General features: G+C 40.0%; 1 protein-coding gene across 13 annotated transcripts in view; it reads right to left on the reverse strand.

The window, feature by feature from the left end:
- The window catches only part of ACSL3 (acyl-CoA synthetase long chain family member 3), a 100796-nt gene that overhangs the window by 12395 nt on the left and 72641 nt on the right, over positions 1-15760 (reverse strand). For all 13 annotated transcript variants that reach the window (XM_039487827.1, XM_039487832.1, XM_039487825.1 and 10 more), the window contains 7 exons: positions 14818-14956; positions 12341-12491; positions 10745-10868; positions 10370-10441; positions 9023-9162; positions 5264-5436; positions 635-709 (listed from right to left, as the gene is read on the reverse strand). In XM_039487827.1, the coding sequence (XP_039343761.1) occupies positions 635-709; positions 5264-5436; positions 9023-9162; positions 10370-10441; positions 10745-10868; positions 12341-12491; positions 14818-14956 (874 nt within the window). The remainder of the gene's footprint in view (positions 1-634; positions 710-5263; positions 5437-9022; positions 9163-10369; positions 10442-10744; positions 10869-12340; positions 12492-14817; positions 14957-15760) is intronic.

Genomic DNA, 15760 nt, shown 5'->3' on the forward strand with positions numbered 1-15760 from the left:
ATAGTATAGTAGATTATTATTATTTATATCATCCTATTGCCTAGGAGTTCCAGTCATGGACCAGCATCCCATTGTGCTAGGCACTGTACAAACACAAGCTGTAAATCAGAACTGTTTAAAAATATTGTGTGTGTGCTAATAACCAAATCTATAAATATTCATAAAACTTTACATCAGCTTAGGAGCTGATTTTTTTTTTAAATCAAACTTGTGTGCAACAAGGTAGAAAACAAACAAACATTCATCTACCAAACTATTATTGAAACACAGTAGGTTTCCTTTCATCCTGAAACAACAAAAATAGACTAATTCCATGGTTTTATTATACTAACCATCACCTATTTAAGCAAATATCAATAATTGTCTATTGTCTACATTTAAATTATTTAAACACTCTATTTATTTCCTCTTCAGTAAATAACACATGCACTGTACTTCTTGATGCAGATTTTTTCTCAATCCTGCTTGAGCAAACTCTGTAAGGGAGCTTGGTTGCAGCTCATTGATCCTGTGCCACCCAGGGAACAGCTTTAACTTACACAGTGGAGGATTGGACATAGTGCAGCCAAATAAATAAATACTGACATAAGGTTCTTACATGCATTTGAGTTTCATTACGTAAGAATTTTCTTACCTTCTTTCCAGTTCATTAATTTGATTTCACAGCAAACCAAAGGTGCCCCTACTCTCCCTGTAGTGTAGTCCCAAACTAAAATTAAAAATAAATTAATTTTCAATTAAAAATGTGCAAGTAGTCATAAGAAATAAATTTTATTTATCAAAACTGAAGAACACAGCTTTCAAAATGTGCAATTAACATACAAGCATACTGATTAGGACCTTGGTCCTGCAATGGGGGAGCAAGGTGAAAAGCTCAAATTAAGTCAATATGGCTCTGGGTAGTCACAGCAGTCCACCCTCATGAATCACAGGACCAGGGCCTACACCTGTAAATGGATGCTTGTGTGCCTGCTGATTAAGTCAACAATAAATAATAAAATTTCACAATAATTTATCAATATTGAATTTATTTTCTGAACTACCTTTGAACAGACACGAGATCCCAAGATGGGAATCCCCACTGCCAAATGATGCTCTGTACCATGTAGTTCCCACTTGTGATCTCCGGAGAAAATGTCTGCTCTGGCTGTCTGCCAAAGCACTGTACACTCCAGGAAGGTGCACTACTTGAAAGGGTGATCTGGTTGCAAATGCAGGAGTTCCAGAGATTGACTGCTTCTATGCAAAGAGGGGTGAACTTTGCTCCCCCTTGTTTGTTGATATACACCTCTACCCCGATAGAACGCTGTCCTCGGGAGCCAAAATATCTTACTGTGTTATAGGGGTAACCACGTTATATTGAACTTGCTTTGATCCGCTGGAGTGCTGCTTTACCACGTTATATCCGAATTCATGTTATATCGGGTCGCGTTATATTGGGATAGAGGTGTAGTAAACTCTTGTCATATTATCCAACAGGACTTGAACATGCAAGGTCTGAATAAAAAGTAGGAATCACTTGCAGGCTTTGTGCACTGCACACAGCTCCAGAAGGTTTATGTGCAGCTGGGATTTTTGTTGGGTCCAGGTACCCTGTCCAACATGTTTGCACGGATGGGAGGGGTCTGTAGTCAATCTTTCTGAGGGAAAGGGAAGCCCCATGTACAGTTTTCCTTTTTTCACACCAAGAGAGAGAACACAGAACTCTCGGGGTGTGAGGGGGGAGAGCAAGATCAGTTTGTCTGGACTGTGTTTGTTTGGCACTGTCCATAATCAAGCCTGTCGACATCGAAGTCCAAGTCTCACAAAGAGTGTTATATACATACACAAGGCAGTTGGGACAGGTTCAAACTGTTGTCTGAGGGCTCAGTCAAAGCTGAGTGATGATGTCCTTTATAGCTTGGAATCTGTCCTAGGGTAGTTATGCTTTGGCTCTGATTGAATCTAGGATTGCTCCAATAAAGTCTATAGTTTGTGTGGAAGCTAAAATGTACTTTTTTATGTTTACTTGGAGTCCTGAGGAGTGTAGGAATCTGAGTAGGATCAGAGTTGTCATCCAGAATTTATATGGTGTTCCCATGAACAACCTGTTGACACTGCTCTGTGCTGGCCACCATTTTAAGGAGTTGATCACCTGCACTGGAACCCTCAGCTAATCTTTCATGAGTTCCAGGGAGTGGACGCATATTTTTTAAACGAAGCCTAGAATGCACGTGATATGTGATTGCATCCATGGAGTGATCCCTATGCACAATACTAGGAGGCCTAGCAGTTGAAGGTTCAAAAGGCATGCTATTGCACTGAAGTTCCAAAACAACACAAGGAGGTTTTGAATTTTCTGGAACCTCTTAAAGATAGACACCTCGACAGCAAAAATATATCTATGTCCCTTCCCAAGTGAGTTATTTGGGGGAACAGAATCAAGCTTTTCTTGATATTGATAATAAAGCCATGCACCTGAAGGAGATTCAAGGTCAGGGATGTCTATATGGGCTACTGTTGGGGATAAGAGCTCTGATTAATGTCATCCAAGAAGGAATATAGGTGGATTCCTTGTGACCTGAGTCTGAATATGATTACCACCACCATCACTGTAAAGACAAAGGGGGCTGCAGACAAAAAGAGTTCCAACACCTGGCTAAAAAACTGGCCCGGGGGTTTGAGGGACTTGGGGGGGGGAAGAAACAGGGGCTGGGAGGGAGATAACTGCTCTCCGCTACCCCAAATCTGACCAAAAAACCCCTTAGGTATATGTGAAAGCAGGAGCTGTAAAAATTGCTGGCCGCACACTGCAACATAGGCAGAGAACCTGGAAGCAAGCAGGGGCTGAAAGGGCATGACCAGATCATGTGGCTCCAACTCTGATCTGCCTGCGTATCTTGCAGAGAGGGAAGAGTAGCCCAGATGTCAAGAATTGTGGGAGATGCTGGGTAGCAGAAAAGAAGGCTTTTATACTGATGTGTAGTACTGTCAATATTAGAAGTCTTTTTACATCTCGCCTGTTTGATGGTACCAGTGAGTTTTGAACTGATGCTCAGGGCAAGATACAACAGTACTGGCAATTCTGAATCTGTTTAGATAGAAATGTCCTCCAGGGCAGTGTATCTAACTCCTGACACTGAAGAATGAACCGGGCTTCTGTCCCTTTGTGGCGCTGGTGGTACCAACTCCTTTTCTCTTACTGTCAGTACTGACAGCATAGGAAGCATCTGTGTAGGACTGAGGACGGTCCCACCCCTTTGGCTAAGGATGGTTTTGAGAGAGATACTCTTGCCCCTCAGTGACTTGAAACTGATTCCATGCTCTTTGTGTGCTTCTGACACTTTTATACTGGGGCACAGAATCTCACCCAACTTAAAGGGTGCTGCAGAGAAAGTCATCTATTTGGAAGGTAAGCTTGAGTGAGATTTCTCACATTTCTTGTGAGAAAGTTCTCTCTTACCCTTCTCGGGTCTCTACTTGGCAGGATAGTTCGCTCTGCTCAGATTATCCTTGAATTCAGAGACCACCATGCTCAGAGGGACACTTCTTGGTGCTGCTGCCTGATGTACTGGGGGGAGGGGGGAAAGGGCAGCAGTGGTGGTATGTGTGACAGGCCAGAATCAGACCGGGGCCTCATCATGTGAACCCTTTGTAACTTTTTAAGCCTGTACGCACGGACTTGACAAGTTTGTCTGGGAACGGTCCAGCAGATGTTGCACACAGAGGGAATATGAGCTTCTTCGAGGCAACAACACAAGTCATGGGTGTCACTAGCTGGGAAAGCCCACAGACAAGACATACAGATCTTGGATCTTGAATCCTGGCATCCTGGACATACTAGGCAACCGTAGAGGGTGTTTCCAGTGGGGTAGAGAGGCAAAGCTCTAAAGACTACTAAACTACTGCCACTAACTCAAAACCATCTAAAAACATATTTTAAAACTATGTACAACTAACTAAAAATTCTGAAGAATGCTAATAACACTTCAGATACTGAAGAGGTTCAGTCTCAGAACACAGGCAGTAGAAAGGAACTGGCAAGATGGTCGGTCTATGCCACCTCTTCTCCCTCCAGTTTGGAGTATAAGGAGGATAGAGGCACATGAGTGGACAAATGGATACTGCTAGCAAGAATCTTCCAGTCTCAGGCATGCGTCGCACATATGCACATCAAGTAGAGTACACATAGGGACCATCACTCAAAGAACAATTTACTGCAGGGGCCTCAGTATATGGGTAACTGGGTAAAATGTAATGGTCTATGATATACAGGTCAGACTAGAGGATATGCTGGTCCCTTCTGGCCTTAAATTTTATGAAACGCTTTTTTGGAATGACCAGCACAACTCAAAAACAACTTTGCCACTCATGAGTAATGTAGACATTCCAATAGTATGCCAATGAAGTCTTTACACCACATCATTGTGTGTTCCCTGTTTATTAAGTACACGCATACTATACATAAAGCAGCATAACCTATTAAATAAGCCTTTCACACAACTGTAGCATGAATGTCAGTTCATTCATAGTAACAAATTTTAAAAGTTTTAGCTTTTTTGAAAAAACTAGACTTCGTAGTGCACACTTTCTATATTCTTCATGAATATATGTTAAGGCTTTTTTAACCAGCACTCACTGTAACTCAAGGTATTTCAAGAATCCCGTTGTCAAGTACAGTATATACTGATGGTTCAACTGAGTTATCTACTGTATGTAATATATATTTTTAAGTTTTAGCTAGATCTGTTTCTTTCCTATCCAAGTCAATACTATTGGCTTGATTCAAATCTCAGAAACACTGGATGAGTTACTGCAGAACTTGAAAAAAATGTGACTGCATATTCACAGCAATGTGCATTCACATATTTGACTTATATATTTAACTTAATTACTATATGTTCTCGATCCAAAAGTAGAAAATCAAATTCTGGAGACTGTGCACACCCAAGAAAGACTCCAGGTCATTGGTGAGTGCATTATTCCCATCATAATGCTGGCCTCCCTATTCTGCAGGCTTCTTGGAACAAATTCAGTTCAGCTAGTATACACAAACAATTCCAAAATTCAGTTCAGACCATTTCACCTTTATCTGCTACAATAAGAACATCAATTTATATATTCCTATGTTTTAGCACAAAATCCCCAGATTATGCCTTCTAAAATTAAATTACTCTCAGTATTTACTCACTTGCCAGTTTGTGGACATAAACCCAAATGAATACTCTGCTGAAGATTATACAAACACAGATCACTGCATCCATTTGGACATGCCAACACTAACCTTCAGTGATTGTTCCAGCCCCAGCTGACTCAGTTAGTCCATATCCCTGTCCCACAGGGCAACAGAAACAGATGTTCATAAATCTCTGAGTTGCAGCAGAAAGTGGAGCTCCTCCACATAGTAGGGTGCGAATTTTACCACCTAGCAGCATTCGTACTTTCCGGAAAATAAGGCTAAAAATGCAAAGTTAAGAAAAGAGGATGTTTTTGTTGCTAAAAAATAGAAGATCAAGGGAATTATCTTGTTTTGCATGGGCATCAAAAACTTCCACTAACTTCAGAGATTTTTAGATGTGCAGGAAATGCAGGATTAGATCCACAAACAGTACACTTAAAATTTAAAGTTTTTCAAAACAATGTTTACGGAGAAAATTTTCAGGTTTTACTTTGACTTATCCTGCAGAGTAAAATGCAAAAGTCTTTTGAATATTCTTTACTGAGACAGCAAAGTTCTAATGTCTATTTGCCCACATTATTGAAAAGGAAAACAAACTGCAGAAATCTGTTTAACTATACGGTATCTTTTAGTCTCATCAAGGTCTGAAATCATTTAAATCCTACAAGTGACTTGAGCTTGGAGATAAGTTGTATGATTTAAGCACTCTTGCAGAGTTAAATCTGAATTATCCATGTGTCTTGTGTATGTAAAAGGCTCAGAAAACATTAGCAGTAGTCTGTAAATACTCGTATGTTCATTTTAATTGAGGTTTACAAGAGAATTTGAATTAGCTTGGATGTGACTCTACCTTTTTGTCTGCATTTGTGAGTGACTACCTTTCCCCCCGCATCTTTATGGCCCTGATTCTATCAGAACTTATCACAGAAATGTAGGGCTGGAAGGGACCTCAACAAGTCATTAAGTCCAGCCCCCTGCACTGTGGCAGGACCAAGTAAACTCAGACCATGCCTGACAGGTGTTTCTCAGTATGTTTTTTAAAACATCCAATCATGGGGATTCCACAACCTCCGTTGGAAGCCTATTTCAGAGCTTAACTACCCTTAGAGTTGGAAAGTTTTTCCTGATATCTAACCCAGTGTTTCCCAAACTTGGAACGCCGCTTGTGTAGGGAAAGCCCCTGGTCGGCCGGGCCAGTTTGTTTACCTGCCGCGTCCGCAGGTCCGGCCAATCGCGGCTCCCACTGGCCACGGTTCGCTGCTCCAGGCCAATGGGAGCTGCTGGAAGTGGTGGCCAGTATGCCCCTCGGTCTGCGCCGCTTCCAGCAGCTCCCATTGGCCTGGAGCAGCGAACCGCAGCCAGTGGGAGCCACGATCGGCCGAACCTACGGACAGGCCAGGTAAACAAACTGGCCTGGCCCGCCAGGGGCTTTCCCTTCACAAGCGGTGTCCCAAATTTGGGAAACACTGATCTAACCTATGTCTCCCTTGTTGCAGGCTAAACTCATTGTCCTACCTTCAGTGGACAGAGAGAACAATTGATCACAGTCCTCTTTACAACAGCTCTTAACATAACTGAAAACTGTTATCAGGTCGCCTCTCAGTCTTCTTTTCTCAAGACTAAACATGCCCAATTTTTTAAACCTTTTCTCGTATGTGAAGTTTTCTAAACCTTTTACCGTTTTTGTTGATTTCCGCTGGACTCTCCAATTTAACCACCTCTTTCCTAAAGAGTAGTGCCCAGAACTGGACATAGTACTTCAGCTAAGGCCTTTCTTACATCATTCCTATTACTACATCCCAGAATGATAACAGCCTTTTTTGCACCTGCATCACATTGTTGACTCATATTCAATTTGTGAACCACTATAACCCCCTGATCCTTTTCAGAAGTACTATGACCTAGCCAATTATTCCCCGTTTTGTAGTTGCACATTTGATTTTTCTTTCCTAAGTGAAATACTTTGCATTAAGGCCATTTTGAATTCTAATGCTGTCCTCCAAGTGCTAGCAACCCCTTCCAGCTTGGTGTCATCTGAACATTTTATAAACATACTCTCCACTCCATTATCTAAGTCATTAATGAAATTATTGAACAGTACTGAATCCAGGACTGACTTCTGCAAGACCCCATTAAATATGTCCCCCCTAGGTTGATGATGAACCATTTATTACTACTCTTTGAGTGTGGTCTTTCAACCAGTTCTGTACCTACTTTATAGTCATTTAGACCACATTTCCCTACTGTGCTTTTGAGAATGTCATGTGGGATTGTGTCAGAAGCCTTATTAAAACAAATCACAATATATCACATCTACTGCTTCCTCAATATTCACTAAGCTAGAAGCCTGTCAAAGTAGGAAATTGGGTAGGTCTGGTATGATTTGTTCTTGACAAATCCATAATGGCTATTAGGTGCTTACAAGCTGATTGTTTAATAATTGGTTCCAGTATCTTTCTAGGTATCGAAATTAGTCTGCCTGCTCTATAATTCCTCGAATCCTTTCTGTTCCTCTTTTTAAAGACAGGTACTATATTTGCTCTTCTCCACCCTTCTGAGACCTCCCCCATTCTTCAGGAGTTCTCAATAATAATTGCTAACAGTTCAAAGATTGCTTCAGCTAGTTCCTTAGGTACCCTAGAATGAATTTCATCAAGTCCTACCAACTTGAACACATCTAACTTACCTAAATGTTCTTTAACCTGTTCTTTCCTTTTTCTGACTTGCATTCCTTCCCCCTTGTTGTTAACAATAATGTTGAGTATCTGGTCACCATTAACGTTTTTAGTGGAAAACTGAAGCAAAATAGGCATTGTACACCTTCGCTTTCTTGATGTCATCAGTTATTGGCTCTCTTTCCCCACTAAATAGAGGACCTATACTTTCCTTCATCTTTCTCTTGTTCCTAATGTTTTTAAAGAACTTCTTCTTACTGCCTTTTATATTCCTTGCAAGGTGTAACTCATTTTATGCCTTAGCCTTTCTGATTTTGTTCCTATATGCTTTTGCTATTCTTTTGTGTTTCCTTGGGAGTTTGTATATGTTTCTACTTTTTGTAGGATTTCTTTTTGCTTTTCAGGTTATTAAAGAGCTCCTCATGGAGCCATATGGGCCTCTTACTGTTCTTTGTATATTTCCTATCTTTTGGGATAGTTTGCAGTTATGCTTTTAATACTGTCTCGTTGAGAAACTGCCGCCCTCAACTCTTTTTTCCCTTAGATCTTCTTCCCATGACTTTACGTAAAGCTGACAGACCCCGGTTGTCTGTGGGCGGGATCGAACCAGGGACTTCTGGAGCTTAGTGCATGAGTCTCTACCACATGGGCTAAAAGCCAACTGGCTGTTGGCTAAGGCTGTAGAGCAGACTCGATTTCTCTCTCTCTAGGTGGTCTTGGTGCCACTAGATAGGACAGAACACCACACCCAGGTGTGTGGGTTACACTTACAGACCAGTTTTATGATAAGGTTCACATTATGTTAAAAATGAAATATGATAAATCTTGCTAGTTTACAGAAATAGATTTTTCCCTCCAAGTATGTATAAAACCCCTGATTAAAAGCTAACAGGAGCAATACAATACCTTGAATAGGAAAATATATCTAAGCTTGCAAATTACTGAAAGAAAAATAATTAACTTAACACGTATGTTATATTTATATTAATAAATGCTGAAGTAATCCCATCTGAACTACTGACTCAGTGTGACTTTAGGCAAGTCAATGGACGTACTTGTGCCCCAATCAAACAGTAAGCTTTAAAACTAAACAAAAGTATGACTTCACTGAAGACCAGATATTGCACGTATAGCAACATTTTGATGAGCGTTTAAAAAGATCCCAATAAAAATAGAACTGAAAATCTACCTGTCACAAAGTGGCGTAGTATAGCCTTTTGAAATCTGTTCCATTTTGTAATTGTAGGCCAATATAAACAGATTCCTTTGGAAACTGGTCATTTCATTCACTTTATTCATGACATTTTTGTAGATCCGATCCATGATTTCCTAGTTACATTAAAGGATTAAATACAGATAAGCAAGTTAATAGCAATACTAAATTTAGTGCACTAAAAGTTACACATGAGACAGAGAAATGCTAGTACATTTCAAGGCAAAAATCCTTGCATATTGCTCCCACTTCTACAGGATACCTGTAATTGGGACAGAATCTCTAGGATGGACCAAGGTGAAAGAGCAGCAGTAAAATGAACTCCCAGTCTGAGCAGGTGCATGTGCAATCCTAATTTACCTGCTGCCTGCAGCATAAGTGCTACATAGCTGGGGGTCTAGACATCTCCTAGCCAGGCATCTTATGCTGCACTGGCTATGGTGTGCAAGCTGGCATGTTTGTTAACTCTCAGTGTTCTTAAATGCTATGAAGTTTACTACTTCTGTTTATCCAAGGATGTGGACCCCCCAGATCCCTTTCCTATCCCTGCAGCATTAGCAAAGCCTACAGAAGGACACTGTCCTCAATTTATAGTTAAATGGTAAAACATGGATGAGCTAACAAAAATAATTATAAAATCTTAATGTACAAAGTACTGTATTACTCAAATATTTTGAGATATTTGATGGCTTGCGCTAAACACTATCTGAATTTAGAAATATAAAACGGTAACCTAATTACTGCTAAATACCACCTTTCAAATGTTTTGTAAGTAATATACCTCAAGGTGCAAAGCATACCCACTACATTCTTTGCCCACAAAAGGCCTAACTAGCTTGTACATTTTTTCCCTTTAAACCAACAAATGAATGAACGTTTATGCCAAAGCCAATTTTCCACATTCTTTTTACATGATGTTGGCAGACTCATTGCTCTATAAGGAACATTTCTTATTAGGAGACAATAGTATAGCACACTGATGACAAATAGAATAAAATGTCTTCTACAGATCATATTTAGCTAATTTTACTTAAATCATATTTATACTACCTACTATTAGCAACAGTGTGACAAAAGTTGAAATGCCAAGATGTGTAATTTCTGCAGCTGGTTTCACATTTTCAAATAGTGTTAGTCATCGAGTATGTAAGAATGTTCACACCACCATGTAAATATTTATATAATTTTTTTAATACAGAGTACATTATGTAAACTATCAATGCTAAAGGTCTTCTGATCCTTGTAATTTACAGTAACTATCAAGATATTATTCCTCTTTGTTGTGAATGATGAAATATCTTTAAAAGAAAGCATTAAACTTACCGGTACAGATGCCATTAGCGTAGGTCTAAGCATAGTAATATCTCCTTTGCTTCCTTTCTTTATTTTAGAGGACTAAATAGGGAGGAAAATAAAGTTAAATGGAGGATTTGTGCAAGGTTTTAATATGTAAACAGACAGGTGACAGTTTATTTAATTAGAAAATCAGTGATGTCAGTTTATAGATCCTTCACCTTAAAAATTGCTTAGAAACTAGTCTAATGTATTGATATGTAACAAAAAATATACCCATTTATATTTTGGTATACAACGATTTTCTTACTGCTTTCCTATTAAAAAATTTTAAACAGCTATTAAGATATCCATCAAAAGTTGATCTTTTATTGTTATGGTATGATGTATACAAAACTTATGTACCTGATCAGCTAACGTCTGGGGTGATGAGTAGCCAATACGGCATCCATGAGACAGACAAACAAGTTCAGCGCTTAATTCCAGAACATGAGCAAGAGGCAAATATCCAATATAAATGTCTTTTTCCCTGAAAAGTTTTAAAAAGATACATTCATATTGTACTATTTAGTGTCTTCAGGACAATCATTTAAAGCCAAACTGTATTTACAGCCTCCAAAGAACCAGAAAAGGTTAAAGAATGTGTGCGTGCCTGAGAACCAACCTCAGTATTCTTGACCATATATGTGTGGTTTCAAAAGTTGTGAAATGTTCACTTTAATTTTAGGGGCACTGAGGAAAGAATGTTACCGTATATTCCGGCGTATAAGACGACTTTCTATATTAAAAAACCCCCAAAAATCGGGGGTCGTCTTATACGCCGGGTATAAACAGCGGGCGGCTGGGATTTAAAAGGCTCTGTGCTCCCCGCCGCAGCGGGCAGGCCAGAGCCCTCTGACTCCCGGCCGCGGCTGGGATTTAAAAGGCTCTGGGCTCCCCCCCTCGGAAGGGGGGGTCGTCTTATAGGGCGAATATAGGCCAAAACCTATATTTTAACTGTAAAATTAGGGGGTCATCTTATACGCCCTGTCGCCTTATACGACGGAAAATACGGTATTTACTTATCAGGGAACAAAAGATTCAAAAAGTGATCACTTATAATTAAGACCACAAAGACTTCTCCAGAGGGAAGAGTCTATGCTATACCAACTAGAGGTGCAACTTGGAATTTACAGCTAGAGGGGAAAAGAGGAGAAGGGGGCTTTACTCTGCCTTTGTGCTCTCCTGATTCTGGGGTGCTCAGGGCTTCAAAAATCCCGAAACATAATTTAGATAGCTCTAAGGGACTAACTTACATCGGCTTCCACAGACTGCCCTTTGAGCCGTAGTGCTTCCCAGAATCTCTGCAGCACTCCATGCTACAACTCTGACCCTTATATGCCTCTCCTGCCCTGGCTTGCTATTTAGATTTTTGCTAGTCATTTGGACTTTTAAAAAAATAAAAATAAAAATAAGTCACTCTAGTCAGAATATTCCCAGTAAATGCTTTAATTTACATTTCAGTGAGATGTCATTCTCTTAACTTAAAGCTAAGATCTACCACACAGTAAATGGACAAATAATCAACAGCACTTTGAAAAACTTGGAGAAAATAGTTGTATGCATGCTTGTGGTCAACAATTTCGCTGCTGATACAATGAAACTCTCCACATTAAGGAGAAAGATCATCCATTTGGGACCTAGAACTTACTTGGGGGTCAGTCCAAGACTGTGGAATGAACTCCCAATGGAACTAAAGACCACCACAAACCTCACCACTTTCTATTCCAAGCGCAAGGCCCATTTCTTTGACCTTGCCATCCCTAACACAAGTATGTGGAAAAAAACAACATGACAGATGTTAGTCAGAATAATAATGCACTACTGGAAAATGCTCAAGATACTATGGTAGTAATGAGTGCAGTGTAACACTTTATATAGAATAACTAGTTACACAATAATTAATCTATGATTGCATGCAATTACAAGCCATTTTTAATGAAAATTTCTATTGGTACATACCCCAAATGAGGAATTCTTTCAGCCATCCCAGTTATACCAGCAATAAGGTTGCAATGAGAAATCATGACTCCTTTTGGAAGTCCTGTAGATCCACTTGTGTACATGATTACTGCAATATCTGAGGGTACAGGCCTGGCCTGCTGTTTGCTTACTGTAATTTTTATTTAAAAAAATTATGCATAATGTATAGAAAGCATATAAAATTTAATATCTTAAATACTGAAACATATTATAGTGATTATTCTGATAAGGAACTAGACATTACTACTTCTGTGACAATTTACATTCAGTGGGACAAACTGTAGCCAATCCTAGACACCTTCACAGGGAGAAAGAAAATTTAAAGTGCCCCCTAACTTCTCTGCATCATCTATGAATACTGTGTAGCTACACTAGGGTAAAAATCAGACTTTGCGAGTTTACTACATCTCAACTACACACCTGGATGGAAGTGGGTAGAAAGAATGGGGAATGAACAAAGTTTTTGTTCCCACCCTCAATGAGCTGGACAGCACAGCTGCACTGGCCTGGAGGAGATGTCTGCTGCATCAGATATAGGGAAGACTATATCCCCACCAGAGCAGAGTGAGGAACCAGGAGTGTGACTGAATCAGTCTGCTTCTGTGTGCTCCTGGGGCATAGCAACACACTGCTCCATACACAGGGCTCAGGAAAGCCACAATTGAGACAATGTCAGTTCTCAAAACCATGTTCTGTTCACCTACTATAACTTCTATGAAGATGGTGTAATTCATTTGAAATAAGTAATCCACACTGAACAGTAGGAATTTAGGCCCTAATCCTGCAATTTCTTTCCTGTAATTAACTTTTTGCTTGAGTAGTCTGTTGACTTCAATGCATTAAGTTAAACACATGCATAAGTGTTTGTAGAATTAGGACCCCTATTTGTATATAAAATTATATTTGCTATATTTGTAAGTTTACTAGTATTGGGCAGACTAATTCACCTTTTGTTTATTCTTTTGCCCTTGCATACTGTCCGGAGTTCTGTTTTATAGGCAGAGCTGGTAACAGTAAGTCACTTTCCATTATAAGACCCTATTTTCAGTTGCTTATAACTTTACCACATGTTCCATGACAGGTGTCTAATGAAGGTTGACTATATTTTTAATGTTTATGAAAAAACGGTTCAGCTGTTTCTAAGAATGAGATGATAGAAAATACACTGTTTTGCACATGTTAAAAAAAAAAAGTCTTACAACCATTTTGTAGAGCAGCTCAGTGCCTATATATCTTGGAGCAGGAATCTGAAATATGGATGAGCAGTCTCCCTGGTGTCAGAGGCATATCTTTTTCTGCCACCATGAAAAAAACTTGTGCCATTTCTAAGCTACTGTTAGAATCTGGCAACTAACATCCCAGAAGATCCCATCTATGCAGAACAGGGCTATTCCTGTAACTGCTCATCCTGGCAGCCAGGGCCACTGTGGTGTTAGGCATAGGGATAAAGCAGGAATACATGCTCTCAATGCTCTTACTGCTGGCATACAAGCAAAAGAGGAAACTGCCTGACTGGAATGAAGAGTGGTTAGGAGCAGGTGTGACAGAAACATCTGTTGGGTGAGCAAAGGGAGAACGAGGGGTTGGATAAGTGTGGGAGTTCTGGGGGGCCTGTCAGGGGTTGGGGGTGTGGACAGGGATCGGGGCAGTCAGGGGACGGGGAACAGGAGGGTTGGATATGGGGTAGGGTCCCGGGGGGCGGTTAGGGGTGGGGTTCCCAGGAAGGGACGGTTAGGGGACAAGGATCGAGGAGGGGTTGAATGGGTCAGGAGTTCTGAGGGGTGTAGTCAGGGGGCAGAAAGTGGGAGGGGGCGTATAGGGGGTGGGGAGGCACAGCCTTCCCTACCCAGCCCGCCATACAGTTTTGCAACCCCAATGTGGCCCTCAGGCCAAAAAGTTTGCCCACCTCTGTTCTAAAATACAGTAAAAATAATTTAAACAAAGTTGTAATAGCTCCAGATTTAAAACAGATTTTACATGTTACTTCTAGTGTGTATTGATGCCCAAATTTAGTAATATAGCAAAGTGTAAATAAAATAGACTATATTTACACTGTATGGTCTCAAAATACCTTGAATGCCACAAATTAATGCATGATTCTTCAACAATGTTGGAAAAATGACCATACTACAAAGTATTGTTCAATTTATATGAAATTTAAGGACAAGGAAAAACAGCTTTAATGCAAGTCTTTCCACCCTGCTTTTTTGAAATACCCAATATGTCAAGAGAAAAAGCCATGTGGTCAAAAATAAATAAATAAAATGTGAAAATTTGTATATTTCTGTGTTTTTCAAATTAAAACTTTTCAATAACAAGTTGCATCAAAAAGCGATTTGATATATAATTTATACATAAATGATTTAACAAGATTTTCAGCAGTAAAGGGCTATAATCTTCCTCTCCTGGAAGCTGGACTATAGTTTCTCCAACTGAAATATTTTAAAAGTACATACCATTATCTGTCTTGGCCCCCATTGCTTGCACAGAAGCCATAGTGTGAACAATGATACCCTTGGGGAATTCTGACCATGTTGTTGGTTTGCCATCCACAGTAATAATATGCCGCAATAGTGGAACCTGAGAAACAATTTCCTGTGGAAATGGATACATATGTTTCATTTTGCACAGAAAGCTAGCGCAAAAGTTTGTGCCAGGAAAGAAACAAAATATTTTTACTACACATGTTAAAATATTATTGATGTAAACGACTAAATTGTAATAAAGTCAGTCTTTGGGTAAAAACTGCAGCTTCCCACTGTCAGATTTCTGGGACATCAGGGTTAATCTAAGCTTTTCTTTAAACATAAAATTAAGGCCAAAATTTTCACAACTGTCCACTAATTTTGGGTGCCTCCATTTTTGTGTGCTCTTGTTGAAACTAGGAGTCTGATTTTCAGATGTGCTGGCCACCTGCCACTCCCACCGAATACTGATGAAAAGGATCACTCTGTAAATTCATATCTAACACTGAGCTCAGAATGGATGACTCAGTTTGTCTTCTCTGCTATTTCTTGTAATGCAGTGTTTCCCAAACTTGGGACGCTGCTTGTTTAGGGAAAGCCCCTGGCTTACGTTCCTCGGCCCACGCCACTTCCAGCAGCTCCCATTGACCTGAAGCAGCGAACAGCGGCCAGTGGGAGCTGCGATCGGCTGGACCTGCGGACGCGGCAGGTAAACAAACCGGCCCAGCCCGCCAGGGGCTTTCCCTACACAAGCGGCGTCCCAAGTTTGGGAAACACTGTTGTACTGCAATGTTTAGTATGGTATTTAAAATATGCTCTGCAGCAAACAGAAGTCTAGCAAAATGAATAGTCAAATAGTATTTATTACTAAAAGAAAAATCTAAGTTTTAGTGCAACTAAGAATACTGACCACAATTCTAAGGATCTAAGACAA

This window comes from Mauremys reevesii, linkage group 9 (genome assembly GCF_016161935.1).
Source record: "Mauremys reevesii isolate NIE-2019 linkage group 9, ASM1616193v1, whole genome shotgun sequence".
NCBI lineage: Eukaryota > Metazoa > Chordata > Testudines > Geoemydidae > Mauremys > Mauremys reevesii.